This window comes from Talpa europaea (assembly GCF_964194135.1).
Source record: "Talpa europaea genome assembly, chromosome: 8".
NCBI classification, from domain to species: domain Eukaryota; kingdom Metazoa; phylum Chordata; class Mammalia; order Eulipotyphla; family Talpidae; genus Talpa; species Talpa europaea.
Window position 1 is genome coordinate 33,860,131 of NC_140075.1, and position 27,971 is coordinate 33,888,101.

The 27,971-nt window shown below is 44.6% G+C and overlaps 1 protein-coding gene across 23 annotated transcripts in view; it reads right to left on the reverse strand.

Annotated features, from left to right (window-relative positions):
* PPIP5K1 (diphosphoinositol pentakisphosphate kinase 1) overlaps nucleotides 1-26,880 on the reverse strand; it is a gene marked incomplete at both ends in the record, with an annotated part of 31,834 nt that extends 4,954 nt beyond the window's left edge. For 2 of the 23 annotated variants that reach the window (XM_084240705.1, XM_084240702.1), the window contains 26 exons: nucleotides 2,532-2,669; nucleotides 8,879-9,004; nucleotides 11,808-11,898; nucleotides 14,455-14,619; nucleotides 14,773-14,889; nucleotides 16,055-16,162; nucleotides 16,357-16,471; nucleotides 16,681-16,808; nucleotides 17,118-17,341; nucleotides 17,795-17,936; nucleotides 20,738-20,920; nucleotides 21,197-21,318; nucleotides 21,490-21,621; nucleotides 21,790-21,872; nucleotides 21,958-22,067; nucleotides 22,206-22,281; nucleotides 22,396-22,482; nucleotides 22,726-22,827; nucleotides 23,798-23,919; nucleotides 24,029-24,190; nucleotides 24,623-24,724; nucleotides 24,856-25,010; nucleotides 25,333-25,418; nucleotides 25,636-25,726; nucleotides 26,121-26,316; nucleotides 26,734-26,880. In XM_084240705.1, coding sequence (XP_084096831.1) covers nucleotides 2,532-2,669; nucleotides 8,879-9,004; nucleotides 11,808-11,898; nucleotides 14,455-14,619; nucleotides 14,773-14,889; nucleotides 16,055-16,162; nucleotides 16,357-16,471; nucleotides 16,681-16,808; nucleotides 17,118-17,341; nucleotides 17,795-17,936; nucleotides 20,738-20,920; nucleotides 21,197-21,318; nucleotides 21,490-21,621; nucleotides 21,790-21,872; nucleotides 21,958-22,067; nucleotides 22,206-22,281; nucleotides 22,396-22,482; nucleotides 22,726-22,827; nucleotides 23,798-23,919; nucleotides 24,029-24,190; nucleotides 24,623-24,724; nucleotides 24,856-25,010; nucleotides 25,333-25,418; nucleotides 25,636-25,726; nucleotides 26,121-26,316; nucleotides 26,734-26,880 — 3,310 coding nt within the window. Of the gene's footprint in view, nucleotides 1-2,531; nucleotides 2,670-4,121; nucleotides 4,314-8,099; nucleotides 8,163-8,878; nucleotides 9,005-11,807; nucleotides 11,899-12,514; nucleotides 12,665-14,454; nucleotides 14,620-14,772; nucleotides 14,890-16,054; nucleotides 16,163-16,356; nucleotides 16,484-16,680; nucleotides 16,809-17,117; nucleotides 17,342-17,794; nucleotides 17,937-20,737; nucleotides 20,921-21,196; nucleotides 21,319-21,489; nucleotides 21,622-21,789; nucleotides 21,873-21,957; nucleotides 22,068-22,205; nucleotides 22,282-22,395; nucleotides 22,483-22,725; nucleotides 22,828-23,797; nucleotides 23,920-24,028; nucleotides 24,232-24,622; nucleotides 24,725-24,855; nucleotides 25,011-25,332; nucleotides 25,419-25,635; nucleotides 25,727-26,120; nucleotides 26,317-26,733 lie in introns of those variants that run through there. The other 21 variants (XM_084240708.1, XM_084240707.1, XM_084240695.1 and 18 more) reach the window with 20 other exon arrangements.
* Nucleotides 26,881-27,971: the final 1,091 nt, after the last annotated feature.

The window sequence follows — 27,971 nt, forward strand, 5'->3', positions numbered from 1 at the left end:
GGGTTACTATTTTCTTAATTTCCTTTTTGAATTGTTTATTGCTGGTGTACAGAAATACAACTGATTTTTCTGAGTTGATCCTGAACTCCACAACTATGCTAAAATTGTTCATTAGTTCAAAGGATTCTTTGTTATTTTTTCCTCTCTATAGGACTATGTCTTCTACAAATAGAGATAATTTTACTTTCTCCTTTCCCATTTGGATGCTTTTTTTCCCCCTTACCTAACTGCTCTGCTTGTAACTTCCACTATAATACTAAACAGCAGTGGTGAAAGTGGGTACCTTTGTCTTGTTTTGGAACTTAGGGGAGAAACTTACAGACTTTTGCTATTACATATGAAACCTTAGGGTCTGTTTTATCATGGGCTATTGTAATTTGTTTAGTGGCTTTTCTACACGATTCTTGTAAAGTATATCTTTTTGATATGTGTAATCTCTGAAGTCTCTATTCCTATAGGTTGTGTTCAGCTAGTGTTTTGACAGGAATTTTTGATCCCAGCAACCAAAAGAAGGGAAGGGGAAGGAAATGGAAAGAATGAGAGGGAAGAGGAAGTGAAGAGAAAGAACTAGGGGCTTCTCTGATGGCTCAAGGGGTTAAGACACAGAATTATGAAGCTATCCACAGCCACTGCAGCATGAGTTCAATCCCCGGCCAGGCAGGTGACCCACATGGTGCAGCAGACCTCTCCTGTCTCGCCCACTGATCCCTTCAGCAGTGTATTTCAATCAATCCATCTGTTCTGCTCCCCACTCTGCCTCTGATGAATCCTCTCACCCCTCACACCTCTGGCCTGTGCCCCAGTTCTTGTATGCATAAATAAATAAATCTTAAAAAAAAAAGGGGGGGGGAGCTCTCCCAGTCTTTGCACATAAGTTCTATGTTGAAGACTCCTTCAAGACATTGCCAGACTATTTACATTCAGCCAGAGGTTAAAGCTTAGGGTCTTCTCACATCTTTTCTGTACATATGTCCTTCCCTAGACATGTGCATAAAAGAACCAGGGTGTTGACCAGAGATGCGGGGGGTGAGAGGATTCACCAGACACAGAGCGAGGAGAAGAAGAGGCAGATTTACTGAGAAATACACTGCTGAGAAAAGCAGTGGGTGAGACAGGCGAGGTCTGCTATGCCATGTGGGTCAACTCCCTGGCTGGGCATCAAACTCAGGCCTTAGTGGTGATAGCCCTGAAACTTAACCCCTAAGCCACCAGGGAGGCCCCATGGGTGCTTTCAAATGCCCTCATTTTCCAAAGAAATTCTTGTTCTATGTTTTAAAGAAAATACTCTGCACAGACACTTTTCTGCCCTAAGGGAGTTCCATGTTAGGTGAAACAAAGGCAAGCAGCCTGTGTCAGTTTTTTAGGTACCCAACAGACAAGACAGACCAGACAAATACAATTCTTTAATAAAGTCTCTTCTACTCCCTCTGGATCTAGGGAACACAGCCCCACACTGAGAATATGGACTGCCATCTTCTAGACTGCTGTCAAGGTGGAAAGGGGGATGGGATGGGACAAGGGAAAATGTTCTCGCCATTTTCAGGTCACCTCTTTCTTGACTCAGCATTCTCCTGTTTGGTGAAAACCTTTCACTGTCTTCCAGAGTTCTGCCAAAGTTGAATCTGATGGTTTTGCTTGATTTGTGTGTGTGTTTCTGTTGAAGAAAGGATTTTGGAGCTATCTACTGCATGGTTTAACTTCTATACTTTCATCTCTGATTCATATGGAATTTATCTTGGCATGAAGTATGGACTCAGTTTTAATTTTTATCAAATGATTATTTGGTTATTCAACTCTATTTATTAAAAAGTCTCTTTTCTCCAGTATTTTGAAATGCTAATTTTATCTATTTCTGTATTTTCTGTTTTTTTTTTTCCAGTGGTCCTTCTGTCTACTCACATACCAGCATTATACTATTTTCATTATACAAATTTTATGGAACATTTTAAAACCTGGTAGGGCTATTACCCCTTTATTGATCTTATTTTCAGGGTTTTCTTGGCTATCTTGCTTATTTTTCTTTTTTTAAAAAGATTTATTTATTCATGCATACAAGAACTGGGGTACAGGCCAGAGGTGCGAGGGTGAGAGGATTCACCCGAGACAGAGAGGAGAACAGAACAGACCGATTAAAATACACTGCTGAGGGAAATAGCAGGCAGAGACAGGAGAGGTCTGCTGCGCCGTGTGGGTAGCTCCGTGGCAGGCCGGAGATCGAACTCATGCTGCAGAAGCTGCGGATAGCTTCACAGTGCTGTGCTTATTAACCCCTTGTGCCACCAGGGAGGCCCTTGCTTATTTATTTTTCAATGAGAACTTCAGAATTTTCTTGGGATCACATTAAATTTACAAATTGACTTGGGAAGGAACAATACTTCTATAATATTGAGTGGCCTTATGCAACTAAATATTTTTTAAGTCTACTTTTGTGTATTTTTGGAGTATCTATCTTTTAAATTTATTATTCATTTTCTAGGAAGTATAGAAGTGCGAGCAGTGATAGGGACACAAGATGAGAATATTCCTCATACCTGCAGAAGCCTGTGCTTGAGCATCAGTGTGACGCTGGCAGACTCTGCTTAAGAATTCACTCACTTGACGCAGGGAAAGGGCATTATGCAGTGTTTCCAGGGGGTAGATCGTAGGCACCATGGAGCACCCTTCAAATCCTGTTATAAAAGAGATGGGCAAAGTCAATGTTATTCTTGCCAGATATACCACAACTGACCAAGGAAGAGTGGAGAGTCCCTAAGAGCCACCAGAAGAGTCCGTGGCTTTTGGAGTATGGGGTATCCAAGATTCTCAGGAGAGGGAATTATTTAGAACCCCAATAGGAATCTGTTCCTCTCACCTCCCAATTCCCTGAAAAGTCTACCCTACTGAGGCCTCCATGTGAATCAAATCACCTCTCATTCTATCTATGGAGAGCCTGCAAGTCCCACAGAAAAAAATCAATAGAATCCCAATAGGTAGGGAAAACAGCTACATTGCTCTTACTCTCTCTGGGGGTATAAACAAAGGGCCAGAGGAAAGGGGTGAAACTGTTGGCCTAAAATGAAATAGGGAGGTCATGGAGCTGGGAAGAAACAGTAGATTTCAGGGACCATGTATAAGAGAACCAGATTAAAGAAGAGGGCATGAAATCTGAGGAAGGGTTCATGCAGATTTAGGATATGGGTAAAAAGGCTAGAATATCTGAAAGCAAGCTAGAAGACATGCAATACACATGAAGCTCAGCCCGGGAAAACCACATGCATGAACAGGCTAGGGGATGGAAGTTCTTTCTTGGTCATTTCTATCACATCAAAGCTATTCCCTTCTTCTCTCACTAGAAGACTCCAGACTTGCTATGATTTCTATTCCATCAGGAAAATGAGGAGCACCTTCCCACCCCCAGAAAAAAGAGTAAATACTGATTCTCTACTCTGGACCCAACAACCTCATTATGGGTAGAGTGAAGGGTAAATCTGAATGTGTAACCCTAATCCTATGGACTGCTGATGAAAAACATGTCCCCACTGGAGGTTCAAGAAGCACACATCCCAATCTTCTCCATGCCTCCTCTATACCCATTCAAAGGGAATAATGGTAGATAGGACAGCAGCATCTACATAAGACATAGCTTTCTGTTCACCAGAGACTATAACCTGTAACTCAAAAGGATTGTACCTGATCATCTAACCTTTGGCCCTTGCTTGCTTCAAGGATTCAGTTGTGCATTAATATCCCCCCTATACTCAAGTGGCAGGAGGTCAGGAGAGATACAGTCATTAGCTCCTCGGTGTGGCTAGAAAAACATATGGATTGAAGACGCTAGTGGTAGAGCATTATAGAGATCAGAACAGATTCCAGGGCAAGAGACTATTCCTGTACTGAACAGAACTGGGAATGGGTAACATTAGGAGGCAGTGAGGAAGGAGAACAGGAAGGGGATGAGCAGCCAATGCTATAGCTACCAGGCAGTCTGGCCCCAATCCCATCCAAGCAACTAAATGCAAGTCACATGACCTAGGCTAAATAGGAGAAAGGAACAGGTGCTCTCTCCTGCCAGAAGTGCAATAAGCAAAGCAGTCAGTCCCAGCCAGGGTAGTGGCAGCAGCCAGCTTGGTGGCAGGGGGTACCGTAGAGGCACTCGGGGTCATCCTGGCCTGAGCGCAGCCAGTTCCGGAAGAGGCGCAGGTGGTAGGAGCACTGGTGCAGGTGATGCGCCAGCGTGGCATCCAAGGAGACTGGCCGGCCCCCTGAGCAGTCTGAGGAAAAACTGCGCAGCAACCGGACCACAGGGTGCTGGTCATCCAGCAGCTCTGGAGGGGGTGGGGGGACCACGGCAGGAAGCACAAAGATAAAGAAAGAGAAGAGGGAGAGACATTGAGGGGGGTACTGACTGGCACAAGCATTACTGAGAGGTGGGACCACTCAGCTCCAAGGTGAGCTAAGAGAGAAGCAGAGATGGTCAAAGCCATTGGGTATCTCTTGCAGGAAAGAAGAATGCTGGCATCACACAGTGAGTCTACAAGAAGAGGCTAATGAGAGCTCATCATACAACAAGGCCTTCTCCTTTCTTGTTGCACATAATTCAGTCAGGGCTTGCAGATAGCAGTCATATTCTGAGTCGGGGGTGGATTGGCTCCAGGGTCCCTGATCTTTTCGGATAAACCCTACTTAGGACCTGCTTCTTAGGAAAAAGGCATGAGGTATTTATGAGTTTGGGATGGAGATGAGGGTTACTCAGAGAAGTGGGTCAAGAATGGTTAAGGGTATCAAGATAAAGTTTTGTGTTTTTTTTTTGTTTTTGTTTTTAAAGATTTATTTATTTATTTATACAAGCACTGGGTACAGTCAGAAGCGCGGGAGGGTGAGAGAATTCACCAGAGTCAGAGGGGAGAGCAGAGCAGGCAGAGTAACAAAATACACTGCTGAGGGGAGCAGCAGGCGGCAGGAGAGGTCTGCGTGCCATGTGGGACCCTCGCCCGGTGGCCGGGGATCGAACCAGCGCTGCAGAGGCTGCGGGCAGCTTTGCAACCCAGCGCTCAACCGCTGCTCCACCGGGGAGGCCCCAAGATAAAGTTTTAAGCTAAAAGGGCTCTTAAAGGTTCTCTGGACTAGACTATAAGAGAGCCACAGATAAGGCTGGTGGAATTAGGCAGCTTGCATAGGAGATTGGCAGGTATATGGGTCCTTTAAAACAGAACATGTAAAAATGAAATCAATATGTGAAAATGCCAATCTTGATTAATTATCCTTTACTCTTGCTCAAATACACATATTTAAAATACTGTTTGCTAAATTTCAGCATTTGGGAGATACTGCATCTATCACAAAGCCAAAAGTTAGAGAATTTAAAATTTTCTTCCCACTGCTGGTGAGTCTAACTGTACTTTGTTCAGTCGACGAGTGGAAAAACTGTGATCCTGAACTGCTCACTGTTTTAGCTGATTGGCAAACTTTGTGGATATATGCAATTCAGTCACAAAAGGTTGAAGGCAGTGAAAAGGGTTATAAGAAGAACAGTAGGAAAAAGATCTTGGGGGAAAGGTATGGGATTTAAGACCTGATGATAGGGTATTGGTATAGAGAAGGAAGAATTAAGGCAGCTGAGGATGACTGCTCAGAACTTCCATGCCAGAACTGGTTCCACATGGTGATCCCACGAGATTATGGCTTCTGGAGACTCTAATTTGGATATCAGGAGAGGTGTCAGCCTCTACCCAGGCTAGTCTGGTGAGTACTAACTGTATCAATAGTCACACAGTTGTGTTGGTCCCTACAAGATAATGGGTTTGGCAAATCCAGTGGGGACACTCTGACATTCTGGATGATGGTGAGTCAGTCCCTTTCTCGCTGTATTAGTTCAGTTTGGTGAGTTCTGCATGTAGCTGAGTAAAGGGCCATACTTGTGTACTTGATATAATTGTAGAATGTGACAGAAGCTTATCAGAAATAGAGGCAGAGATGGAGTGGGAGATGTTTTCCCATCAAAGCAAGGAGGTGATATTGCCTCACCTCCTTTCCAAAACGAGGTCCGTGCTATTTCTAAACCAGACATCATGGTAAGGAAGTAGTGATGATGGAACAGTAAGCTGGCACACTGTTGTGACTAATCACCCACAAATAATTTCAGACAGAGCATCCACTGCAATTTCTGGGTCAGTGAAGCAAGCTTTAGTCATGGGTATAGCCCTCATATTGTCTTGATAGACAAATTAAATCTAGATAATCTTCAACAAGAGAAATAAAAGCTCTAAATTTTTCCTAAATTTTTCCCAACAAGTATAACCCAATTCTGGCTTCTTAAGCCGCCAAGTTTAAGTACAAAAAGAACAAAGGCCAGAAGACCCCTGTGGAAGGGGGTGTTGGAGGAGACCTCAAATTTGCTCTCCTGCATTAGACCTGACTTGTTCAGGTCTTCCTTCCTCTCCTCCTTTTGATAAAATAATTAATTTTTACTTTCTTCAGCTGGTGAGGCTATTAACCAAGGCTTCAGGGAACTATATATAGACTTAAGGATCTGTTTTATGAATTTAAATCTTTTCTCATAGAGCCTAAGTACTAAGATGTATGATTTGGCTCTACATCAGTGGCCCATCATCTGTACTCTAAATTACATGCCCCTTAAGTCCAAATCCCAGGCTGTCAAGTTGGGTTTGGTGCAAGTGATTTTCTCTGGAGATGACTGTGGTGACAAGTGAAGTCGAGAAGAGGTTTAAGCTAACTGTGTAGACAAAGCCATACCACTCTGAATGGGAGTTCCTGTCACAGGCACAAACAAGATTGGGGTGGAGAATGGGAGTATACACATAGCAAGTATAAACTAGTCAAACCTAAGGAAAGAGTTCAGCAATGCCAAGGTGAGAGGTGTGGTCTGGATGGGCTAAAATCTAGCAGGTGCCACTGGCTAAGGAACAGGGAATCAGCACCTAGAGGTTTTCACAGTCAGGGAAGCCAGGTTAATTTTACCTCCCTCAGTGAGTAGTAATTCTTAGAGAAAAGCAAACCATATCTAACAAAACTGGATTTACCATGAAGGAATGAAACAACACAGAGAAAAACTAAGGATATAAAGCCTAAAACAGGGAGCAAGCCCTGGGTTCCCCTCCCATATTGGACAGAGACCACAGTCCTTGAGTTGTTGGTTTACACAGATCTCTAAACTCTCCCACCTTCGTGTGGGCAGACCCAGATCTTCAATATTCTTGAAATAGTATTCATTCCTAAACTCCCCCAGAGACCCTAGGAAGCTTCTCAACTCTTCACCAAGCTTCTCTGAGACAGCAGTGTCACAGGAAGGCTGGGGCTATGTGGAAACCACATGCAAAATCTCAAGGTACAATCCTTTACCCTTCCCCTACTACTGGCTAACTTATCTTTTTTTCCTCTTGTATCCCACATCAGTCTGGGCTCCTGTTTTCTAGGCCCAGGTACTAGGTTAGTAGTAACATAAAGCAGATGTCAGGAGCACAAGAGCCACATAAAATAAACACAATGGCAGGAGACAGGAATATACGGAGATGGGAGACAATATACTTAAGACTAACGCCCTTACATTGGGCTTGAGAGTTGGAAACCGTAGCACTGCTCCAAAAGAGAAACCAACTAGTCATCCAGCCCCACAAAAGTGTTGAAGAAAAAAACAGCAAGATAAAAAAAAATAGCAATTATATATGCTGAGGTCTGGGAGTTTAAAAAGAGAGAGAGAGAGAGAGAGAAAGAAATGAGGATGATCTAAGAAATACTATTCTCTTCCTGAGGAGAACCATTATCATGTTTGTATAAAGCCCAGCAGTCATGTGATGGGAAAGGGAGTGGTATAATTAATGTTTTGGTGATGATACTGAAAAAAGTGACACAATGGTGATGATAGTGACTATGGAAGTAAGACACTGAGTTACCACAGGAATGGGCAGCCAGGCTGCAGCCACGGCTGTTTGTCACATAGGATATGTCCGAGTCAGGAGACATTTAGTGGTTCACTCAGAGACAGTGAAAGCGAGGTGTCAACACAGTGAAAGGAAAGGCAAAGTTAGTTTCAGAACTCAGAGGTTAAGTATCTGGAGATGACATGGTGAAGAGGAATGGTGTTGAGTCAGAAGCAAACGTACCGTTAGTCGGATGCTTTGCAAACGACACAGAAAATCTTTTTACGGCCGGGACAAACAAGAGCTCTGGGGAGAAAAGACAGCATGGGGATTATACCCACCCTACCCCACCCTCTGCTCAGAAAATGCATACAATATACCCTGCTCCTTTACAGTTAGTTACATAAATTGCTCCCACTCCCATCTCTCAGATCCCTCACTACTGCATTTTAATCTTCTTCTTTGGTATAATCTCCTCTTGGGAATCCATGTGCCATCTCCATCACTACACGACCCCACAGACAACCCTAATTTTACCACCACATCATTTTTCTGATAATTTTTCTGATCTCCATAGAAACTGGCATCCCTTCCCCCAACCTCATTCCATGATCATCTTCCCTGTCATAGCATTTTAGCTGAGCAACAGCCTCATCCCCGATTTCCTAGATTTCAGTCAAGCTTCCACTACATACTTCCTGACAATGGATCATTTTCCTTGGTCCTTACCCTACAGGCCAGAATCCAGGAAAGAATACGAAGGTGGAGTTAATTGATGTAGCAGGGCTATATGTGGGAGATTATGAAGGGATAAGCAAAAATAAGTCATACTTGTATGGAGAGAGGGAATGCAAATGGAGGGGTGCAGGGGGTCTTGGTTTCTTTTCCCCTCTACAATTTATGAAGAAAACTTGTTATAAGGCTAGCGTCTGTGCCATCTTAAGCATGAATAGTTCTTGAGCTGCATCCTTGCTGGGGGACAAATGAAGAAAAGAGCTGCCCCCCAAAACCCACCCACATACCATCTCGGTGCTTCAGACTGGCAGGTGGTAGCTTTTTGCCATGGCTGCGGGCGTAGTCCTGAAGATTCGGGGCACTGGACGAGCCGCCCAGCACAGTGGTGCTAAACAGCCCTGTGCACTGTGAGCCTGCAAGGCCGGGAGTGTATTAGTAGCCACGCAAAGCTGCAATTACTACACAGAAGTAAACACAACTTCACAAGACAACGTCAAGACACACACACATAGCCATTCAGAGCCACCACCATGGGGCCGCTATACATAACCACAGTTTTCACCATTGTCCATAGCCACACTGGGCAAGCAAAGTGGGTATTTTCCTGAAGATGTACAGGGCAAATACAAAGGCTGCTACAAATACAGGGTTAGTCACATTAGAGGATTCAAAGCTACTGAAAGGAATAGTCTATGCTCTCCAGGTGGCTTTCAGAAATGCTAAAAGAAGAACGTTGCCCCCTAAATCTCCCTAGATTTAGTTAAGCATTCCTTACCCTGGATATAGGGTTTGAAGGATCTAATCCCTTACATGTTTAAAAGGAAAGAACTTTTAATGAAACTAGAGACTAAGTTTTGAACACTAAGCTCAACTGCCAAGTTCTCCAAAGTTCCAATTTCTCCTAAGTTCTTCTAATTCTTCCTAAGTTTTTCATACAACACTTGCACTCTTCTAGCCTCCTTCAGGCCTTTTTACCGTTCTCAAGAAAGAAAGTATGAAACTCACTTAGTCTATAAAGTTCATCTAGTTCAACCTTCTCATTTTAGAGATGAAGAAACTGAGATTCAAAAGGAATCTCATTTGCTCAAAGTCATACAGCTCATTAGAAGCTGAGCTGTACTAGAACCCAGATCTCCTGACGCTAAGATCAACTGTGTTAAGTTAGAAAATAAATCTTTTTTTTTCCAATCAAGAAGAAACAGAGCACTAATTTTGAAGAAGATGGACACAAATTCAAAGGCATGTGAAGAATCAGGTGATTATATGCAGAATATGCCTACTATGTGCCCCACACTCTACTAAGAAGGAGGAATTGATGAGCAGAAAACAACAATAAGACTTGTTTTTTTCTGTTTTCAAAAGTTTATTGTCTTGTAAGCACTATGCTCAAAGCCAGATGCTCTTGCACACGTTCAAAGAAAACTCTACTGCCTATAAGAGGAGTAAATAAACACTTAGAGACTCTCTAAAGCACATAAATCAGGCCAGTCACTGTTGCAAATATCAGATCAAGAGTAGGGTTGGGATTCCATGGTCCCATCTCCTACTCTAGCCCAAGAGGACAGTGTGCACAAGAGACCAGACTGACACTGTGTTTGTAGAATTTCTCCCTCTGTTTCCAAGTTCATCTTATCCAACACCCTTAACATTCATAAGGGAGATGGATAGCGTGAAAAGGAGATCAGTTTCCTTTGAGCTCACAGACATGGGCCATGGTTTCAGGGCTCCCAGGATTACCACAAAAATCAGGGAGCTCAGATGGTTGATAATCTCCTTGGAATTCAGAACTGTTACTATGTGCAGCAACTTCTACCTTTTAAGCTCAAACAGCCTCTAGGATAAGGTTCCAGAGAGTAATAAGTGTTGCTAAATACGTCTGCTTTTCTTCAGAGAAGCTAAAACTAGCTGGCTCTATCCCAGACCACCCCAAGTTTTGTTCTACATTTGCTTCCTCCACTGAATAATTTTCCTGTGCAGTTCTGCCAATCCTGCTCTGCCCAGTCCTCAGATCAGCTCAGAGGGTAGTCTCTACCTTACCACAACCATCTGTCTACCAGCCCTATATCCATACCTCTGTCTTATTCTTGATAGCACTCCCACTTAACTGGGCCAGACACATAATCCCCTCTTCCATCCTACTAGTTTTTACTGGTTTCTGGGAAAGAAGTCCAGACTACAGATCTAGATGTTTGTCACTTTTTTTTTCCATCCCAAAACCATCTACCTCATTTCAGGGATCTAGAAGGCAACCTATTTCCCTAAAATTAGCCTGGAAAGTTACCAAAATCTTTCTTCCCCTTGCTAGTCCAAATGCTGACTATTTGGGGGCCAAGAAATTAAAGCCAAGGACAAAGGCAGCAGAAAAATGAAAGTAGCTAAATGGGGAGAGTAAATAGGACAAGACAGAAAGATAGGGGAACCAAGTCCAGCCCCCACATGACTATCTTTAACCAGCAGTTGTAGTAACTGACCCCAAGGCACTGTGATCAGAGACAGCCCCTCCCATGGACCACTCCCCTGCTCCCAAAGAATACAATACCCTCTGAGGCTTGGTCCTTCCTGCAGTCTGTGTTCTTAGGAAAGGTTGAATGATGTTCTCCACCCCTCTCCAGGAATCAAAAAAATCAAGAGACATTCCCTCAAAGTGCCGAGAGAAGCCTCGCCACTACACCAGTCTCAGATTTGTCCCTCAATTTTCAGGAAGGAAGGAAAAAAAATTACAGGATTAGGAGAGGATGAAGGGGACAGCCTGGAGTTAGGAGGGGCCAGAGCAGGGCTATAATCAACATAGATCCCAGAGGAAGACATGGCACAAGTTCTCCAAATGAGGACCATGACACTTATGGTCACAAGTACCTCTATAGCTTTGTCTCAGACACTCTGAAGATTCAGAGTCTCCATGGCCCCTTAAGGTCTGGGAGAGAGTGGAGGGACAGATAAGGAATGAGAGGGGAAGCCAGAGAAATGCCCTTCAGCCAGAGAAATGGGGGTTGGTGCAGAAAATCAAAAGACGCCTTCCTGGATTGGTAATGATCATCTGGGATCAAAGTTCACAGCTAAATATGGCTTCTCCCAGTTTCTCTTCCCTAGCCCCACTTACAGTTCCACAGGCAGGATGACCCCAACTCCCATGACTAAGGTTTCCCACAATAAAACTTTGAAGAACAGACAGACACCCCTTCCCAACAACAAGTGAGAGATGCTGAAGAACCATACCTAGGCCACTCTGTTTCATCTCTGTCGGTGGCCGTGAAGATGAAAAGAGTCGATAGCCACCAGGTCTTGAGGATGAAGTCTCAGAAAGCACCTGGAGAAGAAGGACTATAGATTACCATTTTGCCACCTCCACTGAGAACTCTAAAACCCAGGTCCTGAATTCCTGCCCCTACAAAGTCAAGTTGTGTCAGAAAGTATGGAAGAATCAAAGGACTTTTATGGAGGAAGAAGAACGAAAAGGGCACAAAAGTGTACTTTGTGGAGGGAACTGTCCAGGGAATCCTCCTATGCTAGACAGCACTTTTATTTCCAAGATGCCTGCCCCCTCAGCCCTCCCATCACAAATCTGAGAAATCATTATTCAACCACTCTCAGTTCTCAGGAGAGCAGGTTTCTTTCATCTTATCTGTCCCTCTGCAGGGCCCAGAAAGTCAATCACATTAATTCAGCTACAATAAAAAATATAGTCTGGCCACCCTCTCTTCTTTCGCTGGGACTGCTGTGGCCACTGCCACAATACTCAGTTTCTTAATTGAACAAAGAAGCCCATCCCTCCACTCCTGGAGACATGAAAAAGATTTCTTAAAAGCTCACAAGGGCTTAGTCACACAACCCCCAATACACACACACCCCACTTAGATTTGAGTCCCCAGATCCCAAAAGGCAAAGAGAAAGGCAGGAGAGGAAGATGAGGTAGGGAAGGACACCTGTGTGCAGGACGCCAGGTGAGTGGTGGACACAGCCCGGGGCTGTAGGCCGATGGCTGGGGAAGGCCGGGGGAGGTCTCCTGACCTCCTGCGGCGCCGTCCCCGCAAGGGGATCAGGTCCAGGTTCCCTGTGCACTGCATGTTCATGACCTGCAATCAGACCGGGTGGAAAGCCGATCACGGCTCCTTTAGCCCCCAGGCTCCCAAAAGCCCTTTTAGGCAGAGCTAGTGATAAGGATGGAGAGAATGGCAGCCTAGGGCACAGCTGACATGAAAGTCATATATTTCATATTCTAAAACAGTCCAAAAATATGAGATGACAAGAAGAGAAGAGAGGATAGAAGGAAGGGCTGAAGTTAATAAGGATAACACTGCCAATACTGATAGAACAAGGAGAGAAAAAATTAACATTGAAAGGCTGTGTGACCAAAGAACAGAAAAATTTTCTTGCAACAGTAAGGAGGCTATCTTGGGCAACCACCATCCTGAAAGGGCCACAGTTAGGCAGCATTAGTAACTGAAAGGAAGAAATGTGCTTACAACAGGAAGCTTTCTGCAGACCTGGAAGAAAGAAGTCAATCTAATCAAGTCTGAGAGATGATAGGCAGAGAACTCTCCTTTGCTTGTCATGTAAACACTTAAAGCAAAAGAAAAATGGGGGGGGGGGTGTCAGGCACAACAGTGCAAAAGAGGCTGGCAGATCACATGAATGGAGAAGATATTTAGATATGGAGGAGCAGTTTATTGAGGGATGATTACATGCCTTTCTGTCCACGTGACCTGGTGTTGTAAATCTTGGGTACTGTGTACTCTGGACACTAAGTTAGCTTACACTGCAAAGGAAAAATGCTGCATGCCTCACCTAAAGGAACTCTGCATTTTTAAAACTTCAAGTCTGCCTTAATAGAATCAGGAAGAAAAGGAAAGGTCAGGAGAAAAGAGACTACAGTTTGTCTTAGCTTTCTTCAACAACTGAACTGAAAACCTCTGGCCGAACTTTTATAAATTACAGATTCTTCTAATCGAGCCCTAAAACGGAAAGACCAATTTCTCTAAGACAAAGAGTTGGCACAGAATCAGGTGAACAGATTTATTTGTCAAAGCTAGACATAAATCAGACCGAGACTTTGAGACAGGGATAAATCATGGGGTCAAAGAGGAAAAGAATCTTTCCAGGAAAAAAACCCAAAACAAACCCCCCAGGAGAAGCTGGAAACAATGTGAGGTCTACAGCAGTTCCTTCCTCTAGGATAGAGAAACAGAACCTGGACTGGAGACAAACTCCAAGAATAGCAAAACACAGGACCTGACAGATAAACTTCCTCATCAGAACAGAGGGAACACAGATAAATCTCCAGACTGGATTCCCTTTCTGATATGAGAGCAGAGCTAACCCTAAGAGATTAAAGTGTCACATAGCTGCTCCTGTCTGAAATACAGTAAAGAGATGGAGAGGGCCTGGCTCTTAATATCAATTATATTGTTACTATGGTTACTGTTTACTGGACATCTACAAGATGGATATAATTTGTATTTTATAGATGAAAAAGACTTGAGGCTTGCAGAAGTTACCTGTCCAAGGTCACACAGCTTCTAAGTATCAGTCTGGAATTTTAGCCCAGAGTTCATGCTGTTTCTACTACATTTCCTTTTAAAGAACTGCCTTTTCAAATTCATCCAGAGACCTCCTCCTCAGTCTCATCTCTTAAAATCCTTCTCTCTCAGATACCTCTCACTGGCAAGTCTTTAATCTCAGAAGTAGCAACCACCATAAAGGAGCTTTCTTGGGAGACAAGCTGTGAAAGAGATATTAAGTAAAACATATTCACTGTGGCAGGGGGACTTTAAGGTCCCAAGAATCCCCTCAAGAAGATTCAGAGGATACATGGATATTGTCCTATGAGCATTTGCACCACTTTCTCCCAAGTCCCGCCCATTACCTCCATGGAGCCAGCTTTTCGGTTACGGATGAGGGGTGATCTCCTTGGGAGGCCAGGGCCCTCAGAGGGCAGGGGTGAAGTCTGCAGGGCCCGGTCTGGCTCATCTGATGCCTTCCCAGGGCACAGGTTCTCCATGCTGCCTTGGTCTGTTTTCATCTCCTCATTCTATTCAACCAGCACAGGAAGGAAGAATTAATGGCCTCCAGTCTCCTAGTCATCCCAGAACCCTCAATTCTTTTACCTCGCTGTACTATTTCTAAGTTTTCCACCCCTGCTTTCTTAAATCCCCCAGTCCCAAGCCCCGGTATTCAGACCCACCTCAGAAGAGGCTGGACGGAATCCATAGCCAGCTGGGGCGCTGCCTTCTTCCTCCACGCCTTTCACTCCGGGGCTGAAGTGAAGCTCCACATGGAACCGCTCCTCTGATAAAGGATCCTATGGGGTAACACCAGGTGAAGGGGCATTAGAGAAGCTATATGTGGTGGGGGAAGACCAAGCAGGGACCACAGAGAAGAACTCTGTGGGAAGTTCAATAGGAAGAAACATCCTCCCAGGGCTGAGGGTTCGGTGTTCTCCCCATTCTGGGGCTGATCTATTATAATTTCCTTTTGACTACAGTGTTACATGATCCTCATTCCTTCACTACAATAATTATTCTCACTACAATAATTCAGTGCCTACAGCAGCACATTTAAAGATATCTTTGTGGAGATAAAGTATATGTGAAAAATACTTGAGAGAAAAAGGCTCATTCTAACATCATCCCAGATTCCATTCCCTCCCTAATGCCAGGACTGTGGCATCAACACCATTCCGAAACACTTTTTTCTGTTCTAGTAGGAACCTCGTGGATGCTCTGCTGTACCTAAATGCCATGCCTAGCTGGGTTCTTCACAGTCTAAGGATAAGAATGCCCCCCTGCCCCAACCCGGTGGTGCAAGGGGTTAAATCGCAGCACTATGAAGCTATCCACAGCCACTGAGTTTGATCCCGGGCCAGGGAGCTGACCCACACGGTGCAGCAGACCTCTCCTGTCTTGCCCACTGCCCCCCTCAGCAGTGTATTTCAGTTGATCTGCCTGTTCTGTTCCCCACTCTGTCACTGGTGAATCCTCTCACCTCCTGCACCTCTGGCCGGTACCCCAGTTCTTATATGCATAAATAAATAAATCTTTAAAATATTAAAAAAATAAATACTTTTTTGAAAAGGGAATGAAGGAGAAAGAAAGGCCCATTCCTCATTCCACCCTATTAGCTTCTTTTTTTTTTTTTTTTTTATATATAGAGGCATGTTTTTTTATTTATTTATTTGTTTGTTTGTTTGTTTTGTTTATACATGCACTGGGTACAGTCAGAAGCGCGGGAGGGTGAGAGAATTCACCAGAGCCAGAGCGGGGAGCAGAGCAGGCAGAAGGACCGAAGTACACTGCTGAGGGGAGCAGCGGGCGGCAGGAGAGGTCTGCGCGCCATGTGGGACCCTCCTCCGGTGGCCAGGGAGGAAGCAGCCGGGGATCGAACCGGCGCCGCAGAGGCCGCAGGCAGCTTCGCAACCCAGCGCTCAACCGCTGCGCCACCGGGGAGGCCCCCTATTAGCTTCTTACCCGTGTGTTGTCCTCATAAAGCATGATGACAATTTGAGTCATATAGTTGAGCTCTGAGATGGCACTAAGGTAAGCCAATGCTCGCTGCCATTGTGCATCCTGGGTCTCCTACCAAACATAAGAGGAGGCAAGTCAACACCCTAAGACAAGGGAGTTGGAATGGGCAGGGAGACAAAGAAAATAGAGAAAGCTTGCAGTAAAAAAACAAACAAACAAACAAACAAAACAACTGCATAAGGAGAAGATTAAAAAAAAAAGCTAGGAAAAAATGTTCAGGCTGAAGGAAGAAAGAGGATCCTTACATCAAGAAGTCCACCATAACGGAAGACACTGAGTAGGGAGTGGACGTGGCTTTCACTGGTGAAATAGAGCCGTGTTCGAACATGGCGGCCTGGGGAGAGCACTCCTCTGGAGTACCTGAGATAATAGCTAAATCACTCACACTGTCAGATTATCATCTTCCCACCCCTACACAGACTCCCTCCGCCCATCTCAAAGACTTCTCTCCTTTCCATCCCAGGATCCCTTCTATTCTTGGTTCCCCGAGCTGTCCCAGCCTGGACTCCCCCAAGGGCTCCCTGACATGCCCCTCCCTCCATCCAGCACCCCTCCCAGCCCTCCCTCACAGGGGATGCAGCTTGTTGACAGACTCATCCTCGTGGGTTCTCTGCAGGTCAAGTAGTATCTTCCGCAACAGTGGAAGACAGAAGCCCACAGCAATTTCCAGTTTCTCCTCCCGACTGATCCCGTACTCCTAGAGGCCACAGGCCGGGAATAAGTACCTTAATGAATTTTGTTTTCCTCTTGCCTCATAATCCCAGGCCCAAGATCATGTCTGGCTTCACTCCAAATCCAGGGCTTCTTTCATATCCATGGCTTCCCCCTCTCCAGGTTCTCTCAGTTAGTCTCTTCTATTTACTCAGAGCCAGAGCAGACCCCAAGAATTCTGGCAACTCAACTAATTCCTTCTCCTGGTCTCGATGCCACCCCTCCTTTCTAACTTTTCTCTCCTTCCTTCCCCAATGCCCCTATCCCCAGGCTAGATCCCTTATATGAGACACACCTGGGGAATGACCACATCAGCCAATGCCTTAGAGAGACGAAGCAACTCTGCTGTGCCTTGAAGTCCCAGAGTCCCATTGTGCTGCACGTCGTACTTGACACAGTCATAAATGTCAGGGATCTTACTGATGTCATAGCGTCCACTCTTCTGTCGAAAGTCACGCTCCAGCTTGCTCCAACGCTGTAGCATTAGCTCAAGTGTCTCACTGTGATAGAGTTGCAGGTCTGGAAGAAAAGATAGAGTGTAAAGATTTTACGTCTAACAACTCTGAAGTAGAACCAGAGAGATAAGAATTCCTTGTCCCCCACATTTAGGAAAGGACACAGGCGTATCTGAGAAACCATTCATACCTGAAACCTTGAAGGGGAAACAGAAGGTTTTTTTTTTTTTTAAAGATTTATTTTATTTATGCATACAAGAACTGGGGTATAGGTCAGAGGGGTAGGGGGTTAAGAGGATTCACCAGAGACAGAGTGGAGAGCAGAACAGGTGGATCTACAGAAATATACTGCTGAGGGGAGCAGCAGGTGAGACAGGAGAGGTCTGCTACACCATGTGGTTAGCTCCTTGACTGGGGATTGAACTCATGCCACAGTGGTTGGTGATAGCTTGACAGCGCTGAGAATTTAACCTCTGAACCACCAGGAAGGCCCAGAGACAGAAGTTTTTACACGCACCTGCAGACTTGGGGTCCTGCATCCGTTCCCGGATCTGGTGGGTGAGGTTTTCAATCAGGGCAAATACCTGATCACAGACCTTCACGGGATTCTGAATGACAGCCATGGAGTTGAGAAGGGAAGTGCTTCCAGTGGGAGCCAACTGTGGGGAATAGAGAGAAGAAAAGTAAGGGAGGCATGGCCAGTTGCCCAGATTCCTGTGAGTTTATTAGAGAATGTCTGCAATACAGATTTGTTTATTGGCTCACTCCAGTGAGCATTCTTAGGCTACTGGACATACTAGCAGTTCTAGGACCTTCAGATGATTGTGTTCTAGTACACAGTCATCGAAGAAGTGTTGATTTTAAAAGTGTAGGAGTCCGGAGACTCCTACTGAAGTTCCTTTCTTGGGGGTTGTAAAATATACATGGAAAATGCTGGGGAATAAAGCTAAAACTAAAATCCATCAAAAACCTCACAGAATGTTTCCAAGAGTGGGTAACAGATATAAAAACAATTTTTTATTCCTCTAAATAAGATGCCAGGGCCTCCCCGGTGGCGCAGCGGTTGAGCGCTGGGTTGAGAAGCTGCCTGCAGCCTCTGCAGCACCAGTTCAATCCCTGGCCACCCACCAGCGAGGGTCCCACATGGCGTGCAGACCTCTCCTGCCGCCCGCTGCTCCCCTCAGGAGTGTACTTCGGTCCTTCTGCCTGCTCTGCTCCCCGCTCTGGCTCTGGTGAATTCTCTCACCCTCCCACGCTTCTGACTGTACCCGGTGCTTGTATAAATAAATAAATAAAGCTTAAAAATAAATAAATAAATAAATAAATAAATAAATAAATAAATAAATAAATACATAAATAAGATGCCAGCTTAAACCTAGAGTAGAGGTGCTGCTTCAGAATTGGGTGCCAATTCAAGCTTTTAGGATGGTCACAGTTGATAAAGAGTGGGGAGGGGAGCATGAGGACAGTGGACGGAATGTACACATTCTACATAGTTCTCACAGGTTCCATTCTTTCTAGCAAAAGGAAGCAAAAGAGCAAAGAAAGGTGTCTTAGTTTTCCTGCATTTGACATTGAGCAACAGATTGGAAAATAAAGGAGAAAGATCCTGCCCCTCATTGAGCCTTACTGAGAGGAGAACACAGAAAATGCCATTCTCTAGGCAAAATGCTCAGCTACTTACCTCATTTCAAAGCCTATCAGAAAAGGTTACACAATAGAATGTACATAATGCCATTGAACTGTATACTTAAAAATGACTAAAGTGGCATTACAGTTTAGGAAAGTAAATAACTGTTTTTTAAAAAAAGGAACCTCTCAGAAGTGAGCTATCAGTGGTAGAGTAGTAGAGATCAGTGGCATAGGATTCCCAGTCAACTGTGGCCTGAAAACACAGGGAAAAGAATGACTTTGGGTAAAGGCACCCACTGTGATTAATACTATGAAGCAGTGTACAGGCTGGGTTTTCAAGTTAGACTCCTTGGTTCATAATAGATGGGCATCCTGGAAAAGGCTGTTAAAGTTCTTCTGAATCTAGGTTTCCTATGTGTAAAATGGGGAAAAAGTAATACAGGTTCATAGTTCTTAGGGTGTATTAAAGATGGCCATCAATTCTTTGTCACCTTCCTCTGCCCTGGAATCTGGGCTGACCCTATTAACTGTTTAATCAATAAAAACAACAAAGTTTATGTTGTTTTAATGCTGAGCCTACACTTTTTTTTTTTTTTTTTTTTTAGGCCTGGAAGTTATCTGGGCCAATGTTAAGGGAGAAATTACTTTGTTTTTTTTTTTTTTAATAGAGGCATGTTTTATTTATTTATTTGTTTGTTTGTTTTGTTTATGCATGCACTGGGTACAGTCAGAAGCACGGGAGGGTGAGAGAATTCACCAGAGCCAGAGCGGGGAGCAGAGCAGGCAGAAGGACCGAAGTACACTGCTGAGGGGAGCAGTGGGCGGCAGGAGAGGTCTGCGCGCCATGTTAGACCCTCCTCTGGTGACCGGGGAGCAGCCAGGGATTGAACCGGCGCCGCAGAGGCCGCAGGCAGCTTCGCAACCCAGCGCTCAACCGCTGCGCCACAGGGGAGGCCCTACACTTTTTTTTTTTTTGGTGGACCCTCGCTGGAGGCCAAGGAATAAACTAGCGCCGCAGCCTTGCAGCCCAGTGCTCAACCGCTGCGCCACCAGGGGAGGCCCCCTGAGCCTACACTTCCCAAGCTTCTGCCCTTGGGAAGTACTAACCACCATTTTAAGAAGTCCAGTCACCATGTTAGCAAAACCACATGGAAAAGACACGTGGAGAAGGGAAGCTAAGACTACAGGAAGAACATGAAGAAGGAGACAACCATCCCTCATGGTTCCAGCTCCACTCAACCAATGGGCAATTTTAGGAAAGACCCCAAGCAAGACCAACTGAACCTAGAATTATAAGATAATAAATGGTTGTCATTTTAAGTTGTTGAGTTGGGGGGCAGTTCTTTACACAGCAATACATTGCTGAAACATTCTTTTATTCATAATCTTTAGGACTAGCTATGTTTTAGGACTGAGTTTTTTTTATTTAAGAAATTACTACAGTGCTTATGTCACATGTTGTATGGGTACCTCCAGCAAGGCCTATTGCATAAACAAACACATTTACATTTCTACAGCAAAACATATGACTATTTATTTATACTAAATGCATTTAATAAAGATTAAAAATAGCTTAATGACAATTCACGTCAGGTTTTTCTGACCAATTGATCATGGCTCCAAACATAAAAATCTTTTGGATTTTTGAAACTGCTAAGAGCTTATGGACCCATAATCATCTCAAAAGGTAAAGATTAAGTGAGATAATGTGTGAAAAGCACATAAACAGTACCTGACTGGTAGTAAGCGCTATTATTAATCACTAATGGTTAGAATTCTAGGAATTTGGGATCAGGCGTGTTGGGCACAACAGTAGGGAGAGCCTGACCTGATCGTAATCCTCAGGTCCAAAGGGTGCATCCTGCTGCAAAATATGATGCAGTCGAGCCTTCACCCGGTGCTGACAGCTGCTTAAGGAATCGCCATCGCTGTCCAGGAGCCCATTCATGTTGGCACTCTTCACCATTTGTACCAAAATGGGTGTCAGCTCCCCTTCAAGAGCCAGAAGACCCTAAGTGGGGAAGTATAAAATCTATTCGTTTCTCTTTCAGTCTGGTCCCCCTAGCTCAAGTTGGCCCCAGAGATCCAATTAAGCTGGAGTATAGGTCAAGAGATCTGTCAGCATTGTCAGCTCATTCTCAGTCATACAGAATGAGATGAGACACAGCAGAAAATTCTTTGAACTAGCACACAAACACCTCGCAATGCCCTACTTAATTCTCCAAACACTCTGCTTCTCTACTCTACCTAATAGAAACTGAGCTTGTGGAAGAATTGAAGTGTGCACCTTGGCAAAGGCAGCAGCAGTCATCTGCACTCGACCCTCATCAGAAGCATAGATCTTGAGATCATGGCGGAAAGTGCTATGAAGACGAAGCAGCCCACAACCGGGGAAGCCAGCATAGTCACCTGGAGGCAAAGAGGAAGACCAGGAATGGACTGCTATAAATATCCATATGGATGAAGGAATGCTCATGTACCCAATAGCTTCCGCATTGCCTCTGTCCCTTCATTCTCCAAACTTATTCTCTAACCATTCTATCCCACTCCTGCTAGGTATTTGTCCCACAAAACACTTACCCTGACCTCCAGGGTACATGCAGCGAAAAGCTCTTCCCAGCTCCTCAGCCTGAACTCGGCCAGCAGGAGTCAGCTCTCCACCCCACTTCAGTACCAACAATAGCGAAGGGGCCAGAGCCTCCCCCTGCAGGTCTGTAGGAATAAGGAGCAGTGAATACGTCTAAATCTAAGGAAAATTGTGGGGACATGTAAAACATTAGATCTTCTAAAACCCCAGAAAAGAAACTGGGTGTAGAGATCATCTAAGGGTTCAAAAATAAGAGATCTGAGTGGTAAAGGGAAGGGGGTATTATATCTTACCTTGCCCCTCATTAGAAGCTTTTACTCCATGAGGGTAGTAAGTCAACTGCACCTTCCGATTGATGCCTGAGAAGTGACCATACCTGCAGGATAAACTCACAGTTTACTTTCCATCCCAGCACATAATTCTCATGGTTATTGGCTCCCTTTTCCTGCCCCCTTTCTCACATCTCCAGCACAGATTTCAGCTGCTCCAGTTTCCCAGTCTTCTCTTCAATTTCACCACCTGGTTCTTTCTCTAGTTCAGCCAGTAGCAGTCTTGTGATGTCCAGCACCTCCTGCAGGAAGTAATATCCATACAGGAAGCCAAGTTCTGGTCAGTCACCCTTTCATCCCGCTCTCTTATCAAGGCCCAAATCCTAAACTCTCTATCTTTCCCAGAGCATTGCCTCTCCCAGTCAGATTCACCACCTTACCTGTAGCTGCTCAGGCCGCTTTAGTTTTAACTTCCCTGTCTTGTAGCCACCATGTTTTTCAAATAGACTGAAAAACCTGAAGAAGGAGAAGCTTCAGTGTGGAGTGAGCCAGTTAAAATCTCTGTGAGCTGCCCCCTCTCAGGCCTCCCTCACAAAAGCATACTAATCTAAATTAGGACATTCTTCCTACCTTGGGTGTGTCACCTCCATCTTCATCTTCTGTTTGGGGGTACGATCCCCATGACGGATAATTGCAATGACACAACGAAGTTCCATCCTAATATAGAGAAGATTGTTAGAAACTCTCCCCCACCTTACCCCACACTGTCTCCTGTCATCTCATCCCATTTGATATGCCCAAGAACAGAGAAATAAGCAGTACCTGAGACCAGGAAAAAAGATAAAGTGAAGGAAACTGCCTAGAAGAGACCCAGACTCTATGACCCAGATAGCACAGGGTAGGAAGTAACCACTGACTTAGGGATTAAGCAGGTTACCCAGATTTTTTACTTTTACTCACATAGTCCCTGATGTGGTAGGGACAATGGGAATGTCCTCAGCCTCCGTGGGGATTGACCATGGGATCTGGAACTGTGGGGCAAGCTCCCGCATTATGGTGTTCCTAGGAGAAACACAAAGAAGTCATGTGAAAATGAATGCATTTGGGGCCTCCCTGGTGGCGCAAGGGGTTAAGTCACAGCATTATGAAGTTATCTGCAGCCACTGCAACACCAGTTCAATCCCGGCCAGGATGGTGACCCACATGGCACAGCAGACCTCTCTTGTCTCCCCCACTGCTCCCCTCGGCAGTGTATTTCAGTAGATCTGCCTGTTCTACTCCCTACTCTGACTCTGGTGGCTCCTCTCACTTCCCCCTCTACCCCACTCCTTTAGCCTGTACCCCCTCAGCACTTGTATGCATAAATAAATAAATCTTTAAAAAAAAAAAAGAAAATGAATGCATCTGAGCTGTGTGTGTGAATGAAGCTCACAAAACCCAGCAAGTTGTAGGAGAATGTATTAGTATAAAATCTATAAAAAGGCTCCTATAAAAAATAAATATCAAAAACTTAAAAAAACTAAAAAAGCGCCTCTTTAATTTAATATAATGTTTAATAAAATAAAATATTAATAAATGCATAGGAATGACAAATATCAAATTGAGGATTGTGGTTTCCTCTGGGTGGGAGGGAAGGGGAAGAATTAGGGAGGGACATATGGGTTTCAAATGTATCCTGGGTATTTTATTTCTTAAGATAGGTGATGAGTACATGGATGTTCACCATATTCATCATCCTCATGTCTTTTTGAATTTTTTAATATTACATGAAGTCAAGTTACAAAACAGTACCATAGTATACTCAAATTTAGTAAAATTGTTTGTAAGTGGAAAAAAAGGACATACAGTTGTATTTAAAACTGTTAGCAGTAATTACCTCTGCGACCAGTGTTGAGAAGGCAAGGGGGTTGAACAACCCCTTGTCTTTTTTTACTTTTTAATCCATTACATTACATTGTTTAAAATAAATTAAAAGATTTCAAACTCTCTTCTCTAAGGCCATTCTCCCCAGCCCAGACAATGTGTCCCTTACCCCAGAATCTTGGCACAGTCATCATAATATTTCATTGAGTTCTTGACAAAACTGAAGCCATTGACATCACACACAAAGGAGTGACCATTGGCACGTAGAAGGTCAAATCCACAAACTGTTTGCTGTAGGGGAAAGAGGCAAGATAAGAACAAGAGAGCCACTCTTCCATAAAGGCCACTGCACCTGTCTCTCTCCCCTCATTCCACAAACCCCCTATGGGCTGTCCTTCACCTTAAAAGCTACGCAGACTTTCCTGGCTACCAGCTTTTCCATGGCGGTCAGCATGACTGGATAGCGGATCTCTTTCCCTTCACTGTCTCGTTCAACCTTCCCATCCAAAGCAGGAGATTTTCTGGCTTCAGCATGGGCATAGTCTGGCCCCACTGTATACACCTGCAGGTACATAGCATCACTGAGTATGCCCACAGCTCACCCTGCATGTGAGAAGACAACATAAGCACTACATCTGTGGACTAGTTTCAGAGTAAAGAAACAAAACAAAAAAACCCAAGGAGATTGACATTTTCTTATTGAGTTCTACATATCAATCTGAAGATGTCTTCCTAGGATTCTGGCACTATCTTCTAGTCTTTATTAAGAAACAGCTTATCAATATTTTGCCACATTCCATGTCACCCTTGCCCTTGCTCTCATAGCAACAATGTCAATGTCTACTTCCCCGACTTGCTATTTTCACCAGACTGTGAAAGCCATCACATTCACACTTCATTTTCTACAACCCCATCTCTACAGATTTCTACTTGCTTTCCAAGCAGCCCATTCCCAACCATTTATAATCTCTTAAATCCCTGTTTCCACCATAACCTTGACATCTGTGCCATCCGTTGGCATAAACTCCTCATAGATATATGACCCTGTCTTTCGGACGCTGCTCTCAGGAGAGTATACGCTGCTTCGGCTTCCAATCTTGAGGAGGAAAAGGAAGGAACAAATGTTATCACTCACTCTTTTCCCAAACCCTCCAGCTCCCCTCCCCACAATCTCAACGTTGTCTTTATACCTCTCTGATACCCCAAATGCTCAAATGCCCCCCACACCTTACGGAAAAGGCGCTGACTTCCTCCTCCAGCTGAGCTGGGGTAGTAGATGTAAACATTGTGGTCCTCTGCGCTCACTGGCTTCTCCACAAAGGGCTTGGGAAAGACAGCTCCATTGACCTCTACCTGGTCTTCACCTTCTATCAGGTTGCACTCTGAAAGATAGGTATATGGTCACTCTGAGGGCCTAGGATTGAGGAGCACTTTCAACTCCTACTTCTTAAGTTTCTATGAATCTATCTTATAATAGATATGGTAATATCTACATAGGGTACATAGATATAACACTATCTACAAAAGAAGTTCAAGACCCTGTTCAGGCTCTGTTCTCATATGGATCTGATTCTACCCATAATCCAATAACCAAAGTCTCGCTTTGATAAGTGGTACCTAGGAGATGTCTAAAGGTTGGCAAAATGGGCAAAGTCATAGAAAACAAGACGGGGAGGGCAGGACTGGACAAGGTGAAGTACTTACCTTCAGGCCGGGCAGGGTCACGATTGAGCACAGCATATCGAGGCAGATCAATACCTTCTTCCTGAAGGATCCGGTACACCTCCCTCCTGTTACCCCAAAATAAATTAGCTGGGAGAGATGGGGGATGGTAGAGAAGCTGGGGATCACATTTGCTTAGGAACAGGGAGATACTTGGGTCACAGAACTCAGAGGATGGTGTCCAAAAATTAAACATGGATGTTTGACTCTATCCCTCCCAGAGCGGGCTCTCTAGACAGGCACGATCTCAGGCCACCCATCCCATAGGTCAACAGAGAGCTATACCTATCCTGGATGTAATACTGCATTGCCAGGTCATTGATAAGAAAGGGATTTCGAAGTTTGGAGTATGCAACAGCTTTGTCCAGAGGAAAGCCTGGGATGGAGAAAGGAAACAGAGTGAGCAAAGAGAGAAAGTTTAAGAAACACAGTGAGAAAACAGGGAAAGAAACAGAGATACATTAAAGCTATTAGTTGCCACTGAGCTTTACCCATCCAACTTATCATTTATCTTTCTGTGCAACTCCCCAGGTCTAGACTATCTAACAAGAAAAAGTAAAAAGAAATTATTTTTAGGGTACTCCTAGAGACACTAAGAGCCTTAGAGCTGTCCTGAGGTTATAAAATGGGCTTTGAACTGCCCCCCAAAAATCCTTCAGATGTAGGGAAAGCAAATCTTTTTGTGCTGTTCTCAAGCATATCAGGACACATAGCAAGAAATTTATTTCGCCATCCAGCATTCCCAACACCATTCCATCCCAGACCCCAACCTTTAGAGTGGAAGGAGATAAGGCAGTGACAGGATGGCCAATTTTCCACAGGCTCATTAAGGATCACATCTTCTCCCAGGATGATAACAGTCAGATAGTCAAATCTGCAGAGTCGCTCAAGGATTTGGGTCATTGGCTTGGACTTTGATTTCTTGGTCATAGCACAGATGCCAACAATGATTTGAGGTTCAGGAGGCTACAGAGAGAAAGTGCTGTCAGAAACTCAGCAAGTTTGTATCTGGACAACCCTATCAGGGAACACTGGCTAATCTCCTTAGGCCAGAGAGTCTTGTTAGGACTTTGGACATATGAGGCAAAGGTTGACTCTTTGGTCTAGATTGGGGCACCTCTAGAATTCCTACTGCCTATAGAAGAGTAGCCTTTCCCTAGCAGGAAATGGGGCTGAGACTGAAGAGTCAGGCCACAGGGGACTTTGGCGAAAGGTGATCTAACCAATCAATCTCCACTCACCCACCCCTTTATCAGGATCGGGCCTGCTTAAGTCTCTGCATTTGGGAAGAACAGCTCGGTGTCTCCATCCAGAGGAAATCTCTACTCTCTATTACTGGGATTCCAACACGCTGGGGTCCCAAACATCACTCTCTATTCTTACCACTTCATCCTCCTCGTCCTCAAGGAGCTCGCTGTCACTCTCTTCTGTCCTCATGCCTATTCCACGGGTGCCCAGCCCCTCATCTCCAGCTCCAAGGAAGAAGTGGGCTGTGGCTCTCTCGCCCTCACTGGCCGGCAACGACCACATCCCCGCTGGAGTACCCACTCATCCCGCTCTGCAGTAGAGGGTATCCCATCAGCTCAGAATCCAAGCCTCTCCTCACCGCCCCCACTTCCCTCCCCAATATCCCTTATAGCATTCCCCTCACCCCCACTACTGGCAGTGGGTAGGGAAGGGAGAGGATCAATGAAGGAGAAAATAAGAGGAAACTACAAACTGGGGGGAACAGGAAACAACATTATGGGAAGGAGGAACAACGGGAAAGGAGGCATGTGGGCAATGACTTGAAATGACTAAAGAGCCATAAGAGAAAAGCAGAGTCTTTCCTTTCCTCCCTGCTCATCCCACCTCCAACCAGGAATCTGGCAAGGATCAGAAGATTAACTCTTACAGTGCTGGCATGTCCCCTCTTCTGCCAGCAGGAAACACTGTTAACTCCAGCAGCAAACGGGAAAGGCAGTTCATGAAAGGTTACTGTTGATTCCTAATAGAGAGAAAGTTAAACGACATTTCAAACTTTGGATTCATTCCAAAACGTTTCCTAGCCCTTGTCCACCTCCCACAGCAGTTTAATTCAAGGGCAGAGGAATGAGAAAGCTCAACTGCCTTTGCCCTTAACCCCCATCTTCATTTCTACTAAGAAGCAACTCAAAAAACACTTAATGGATGGTACTGTATGTTCTAAGCATTACATCAGAACACTAAAATCCCTGTGCCTCCTGTCTCTCCACCTGCTCCACAGACAAATGCCCAAGTCCAGAAAACATGTTTATTCAAGGAAAGAGATCTAGTGCTGGTGAGGAAGTTGAGGAAACAGTCATCTGTACAGTCTCCAAACATTCTTAAACTGAAATTTCAATTTCTCTTTACCATCTCCTGGTACTACAGACCCAAGGCTCTCTAAGCCAAGATCCCTCACACCACAAGTTATAGCGGGGGAAAAAGTCTGCCTAGAGTCATAATCAGCGAGATATAAGACTTAAACTTGAGTTATAATAACCTGGCAGTTTCACATGCATGCAAGTTTTCTTTCTTTTAAATGGAAGTAACATTTACATTGCAACATTACATAAATTCAGATGTGCAGCATTAAAAATCAACATGTTAGAACAGTGGTT